This window comes from Bidens hawaiensis, unplaced genomic scaffold, assembly GCF_021521415.1.
Source record: "Bidens hawaiensis isolate Kalapana, Puna unplaced genomic scaffold, B.hawaiensis_p1.1 tig00001206_1, whole genome shotgun sequence".
NCBI lineage: Eukaryota > Viridiplantae > Streptophyta > Magnoliopsida > Asterales > Asteraceae > Bidens > Bidens hawaiensis.
In genome coordinates this window covers 3,491,118-3,495,266 of record NW_027491069.1, presented here as the reverse complement: position 1 = coordinate 3,495,266, position 4,149 = coordinate 3,491,118, and the positions used below count along the sequence as shown (strand labels likewise).

The following is a 4,149-nucleotide window of genomic DNA, read 5'->3' as shown; positions in this document are numbered from 1 at the left end:
ATATCTTTTCTTGTTTCATTCAAAATAATATAAAAAAAATAACAAAATTCATTAAAAAAAATTCTTTATTTACAACAAAAAGTTGAGTCACACTGTTCACATGATTTACGTCTCTAATGCTATTTGTAAGATTGATAAGTGAGATACCCCAATGTCGGTTACCCGAAAATGACATTGAACAAATTAGGGATGCAAAATATTTCACAATTGTGATTTTCTTATACATGTTTGGATACTTGCCAAAGTTGTACATATGAAATTTCATGTAGAAACACTGTATCTTGTTAACATGATCCTTACATACATAGCTTGCTATAAAGTCTATAACCACTAAAAATATGATTTGGATGATCAATTTCAGTTAGTTTGAAAATTCTGATTTTGACTTTTTCATGGACTATCTTAAAGGTCAAAATAAGTCAAAACCATCATATTTCAATAAAAAGAGCTTTGCCTAATTGACTCCATATCCAATTTAGATTCCGCTCATTCTTGTTTAGTAGATCAGGTTCAAAAAATACATGCTCAGATCATTAAATGGTAAAGAAAAACATGCAAGATAACAGAAATGTTTTGTCAAATCCCAACTAGAAACCATAATTCCCATTGATCATAGTTCATAGCATGCGTGTCTCCACACGGTCAAATCCAGCTTTCCCATGCATGTTTCGATACCTAAGAAAGGACATAAATGCATTTGGTGCACAAGTTTCTAATTCGGTTACTACCAATTATGGATCCAAGTCTCCTTGTTTGGTTTCGAGGCAATTGAATTTTTTACCACGAAAATAGATAAACTGAATTAGAATCTAATATGACGTCAAGGATCAACAAAGTTTATGTTATAGAATTTGATCATCACAATTGAAAAGGATTGTTATAATATTATAACTTTCAAGGATACGAAAGTATCAAGCATTACACACCCGCTTGATTCCACCACCCATGGAAGATTCGGTTGTATTTTTGACCACTCCATGCTGCTCACAAGTATGCTATAGAAACACAAATCATAGAGAGTAATAAGATAGTTCAGTAGAATGTTATAATTAATAAGCAAACAGTTTTCTTAAACTAGAAGCCGAATACATATGCAGTTTCAATGTTTCATAAGCAAATGAATGTGAAGAGCACTTACCTTGCTACATAAGTAGAGTTTCCAATAAGGGCGAAGACAAACATTAGTGGATTTAGACCCTACATATTGATAACAGTATGTAAACTTGTTATATGCATGCTAAAACAATTTTAACCACATGACCCTAAAACCAAATAATAAATAGGAAGAAGATGAAAGATTTATGCTTACCTGGACATTTCCCCTTCTGATCTGCAAATATAGAAAACCAAAAATAAACACGCTAATCAAGCTTAAACGCACACACACACACACACACACATCATTTTTATAGCACTGATCCAACTTCTATAAAAAGGACATGAGTGCGCATCAGCATTATAAAAGTGATGCATCAGTGACCTTTATAAACATTTTACAATAAGATCATTTTTCCTAATTGATTATGTGCATACTATGTATACATACAAATGTATGTAACAGTCATGACCAGTGGATTCTTACATTTAAGAAAATTTGTGGAAGACGCCCACCCATGTAAATAGCTGCCATTCCCCAACCAAGGTAGGTCCCAATCCCAAGACTCTCTGTACCGTTGTTACCTTCCAACAAACTGCCACTTACCTGCAATTGATGCATACAATCAAGCATAACAAAATGTTGCTGAAAGAATTTTAAGATAGGTTACATCTAGCAAAAGTTCATATACAATCAAGCATAACAAAATGTTGCTGAAAGAATTTTAAGATAGGTTACATCTAGCAAAAGTTCATATACAATCAAGCATAACAAAATGTTGCTGAAAGAATTTTAAGATAGGTTACATCTAGCAAAAGTTCATATACGTAGCATATAAATAGAAGTGATAATGCATCTTCCGTAAACAATTCCATATGCTAATTTAAAGGACCAAATAAGATGACCAGGATACAAAATTGGTTCCTTACCTGTAAAAGCCTTCTTCCCACTTGCATGACAACACCATTATGTGATTTTACTGAATCTAAATTGAGGTAACTGTTTCTTTCAAGTTTGAGATTGTATGTGCATAGAAACATTGTCACAGTAAAAACCTAATCACGGAAGAACAAAATCATCACTGCTTCAGTAACAGTTAAAGTTTTTAAAGTCAATACATTTTTCCAAATTACTCACCACACATAACATAGTCTTGGTTTCTGAAGCAGGTGGTGACTGTCCCGACACACGCTCACCAAGCAACGGTTCTTGAACAGTATCCTCATCATATTTGTTTGCATTTGTTCGTGAGTGAAAGAAGCTCACAGTAGGAGTGTGACTTCTAGATAAAGATCTAGCAGAACTGCACCATAAAAGAGAAATAAAATAAGATGAATGTATGCATTCAACTTAATACTTAATATCATTCTTGAATAAAAATGTTTATACCTGTAGTATACTTTTTCAGGGATAGAATTGTTATCAGCAGATGGAATTTGCACACTTGGAGTGAATTTTGATAGCACAGGAACTGTTAATTCTTCTTGGCTGTTTTTTATGTTTTTGTCTACTGACTCAATCTGGATAAATTATACAGCTTGTAAATTAAAGTTTGCAAGTCAAAATGCGAAACAACATATAAGAAGCCAATTCTTACTTTATGGAGTTGTCTCTTAGATGTCCTATGAGAAAAGTAACCATAGTAAGTTGCTTGAGCGGCAAGAACTAAAGTAGTTGCCAAGTACAACTACATTTCAAAATCCAAAAAAATTAAGTGAAACTTTTTGCTCTAATTTATTAAACTTACATAACAAATATTAAGGATATTAGGTTACAAAATGCTTACCACTGCTGTATAATATTGCGTTGGAAGCTGCAGAATAAGATAAGATGAATTAAATAATAGCATGACACACATGAAAAATGCATATTTAACAAAAAAACCAATGTTCACTCACTGTTGCTGGTTCTAGCAAACAACCTAACACATTCAGAAGATCTCTGCCAAATAGAATAAACAAAGTAAGCTTGAGAAAAGCTCATTATGACAGCATAATGTTATAAATCATTAATAGTACATGATATAATATTACCCGAGTATCCATGTGAAAAGGAAGCCTAAAGCAAGACCTTCAGAAGATTTTTCTTTATAATTTGTGATGATTTGTGGTACCTCTGCAACACCCCAACTGATAACACTAACCATTCCTAGTATTAGTGAAATCCAATCCTTTTTAGTGCAAAGACAGTAGTTCATGTAAGTTTTAGCCCACTGTGAGCAATGTTGATCTGCAGGGCACGTTGGTAGGTTACTTGTGAAGAGCCCCATTGCATCCAAGAAACTGCACCTGTGCAAAATATGCAATTGCGTTATGTGATTGTAGAAGATAACATATTGACATGACACCTGCCACTGAATATTCCAGTTGTTTTATTGAAAGAAATATATTTTGACATTTGGTGACAACAAACTAATTGCTGTTCAAATCCAACATGATATTGAACTCCAAATGATTAAACAATAATATTTCATAACTGCATCAAACTTTATCGGAGAGATAGTGTTGCAATTTCGTATGTAAGAGGTTGTGGCATCTACTTTAGGGCTTTAAATTCGCATCAACTTCAATCAAAAGTTTATTTCTTTGATCAAGTAGTAGTTGTAGTAGTAGTATACAAAACTGCAAATTTTGTATGTTTGCTTGAGTGAATAAAAAAAAACTTTTAACAAAGCATTTCTACAATTAAAAATTGTTTGAAAATCCTTCAAAATTTTTATGTTATATCAATATTTATTTAACAATCACCATTTGTTCTTGACCCCATGCTAGCTCTAAGACTCTTCAAAATATCTATGCACCTAGAAATAGGGGTGCAATAGAGTCGGGCTGCTCACGAGCTACTCGAAATCGGATCAATAAAAAGATCGAAACGAGCCGAACCCGAGTCTCAAATAAAGCTCGTTTAGTTATCGAGCCCAAGCTCGAGCCTTGTATGGAAGTTCGTTTAGGCTCGTAAAACCTTGTGTATTTTCAAGTTTTGCGTCTTTTGGACTTCTATGCATTAAAAACGAATATAAATTAACTAATTAATAGATAGCAAACGAGCCGAAC

General features: G+C 33.2%; 1 protein-coding gene across 1 annotated transcript; it reads right to left on the bottom strand.

The window, feature by feature from the left end:
• Positions 1-423: 423 nt before the first annotated feature.
• LOC143564165 (vacuolar histidine transporter YPQ3-like) lies at positions 424-3,444 on the bottom strand. Its single transcript, XM_077051529.1, has 12 exons — positions 3,130-3,444; positions 2,995-3,037; positions 2,883-2,909; positions 2,694-2,783; positions 2,541-2,616; positions 2,234-2,445; positions 2,026-2,151; positions 1,583-1,702; positions 1,310-1,330; positions 1,139-1,197; positions 905-995; positions 424-809 (listed from the first exon to the last, which is right to left on the bottom strand). The coding sequence occupies exons 1-12, from the start codon at positions 3,363-3,365 to the stop codon at positions 732-734; spliced, it is 1,179 nt and encodes a 392-aa protein (XP_076907644.1). The 5' UTR covers positions 3,366-3,444; the 3' UTR covers positions 424-731.
• Positions 3,445-4,149: the final 705 nt, after the last annotated feature.

Excerpts from the sequence above, each read along its gene's own strand:
- LOC143564165 (XM_077051529.1), bottom strand. The coding sequence starts at position 3,365 with ATGGGGCTCTTCACAAGTAACCTACCAACGTGCCCTGCAGATCAACAT. Across the intron at positions 3,038-3,129 it reads CTTTTCACATGGATACTCGG|AGATCTTCTGAATGTGTTAG; the intron begins GTAATATTATAT and ends TCTATTTGGCAG. Across the intron at positions 1,331-1,582 it reads TTCCACAAATTTTCTTAAAT|ATCAGAAGGGGAAATGTCCA; the intron begins GTAAGAATCCAC and ends CTATATTTGCAG.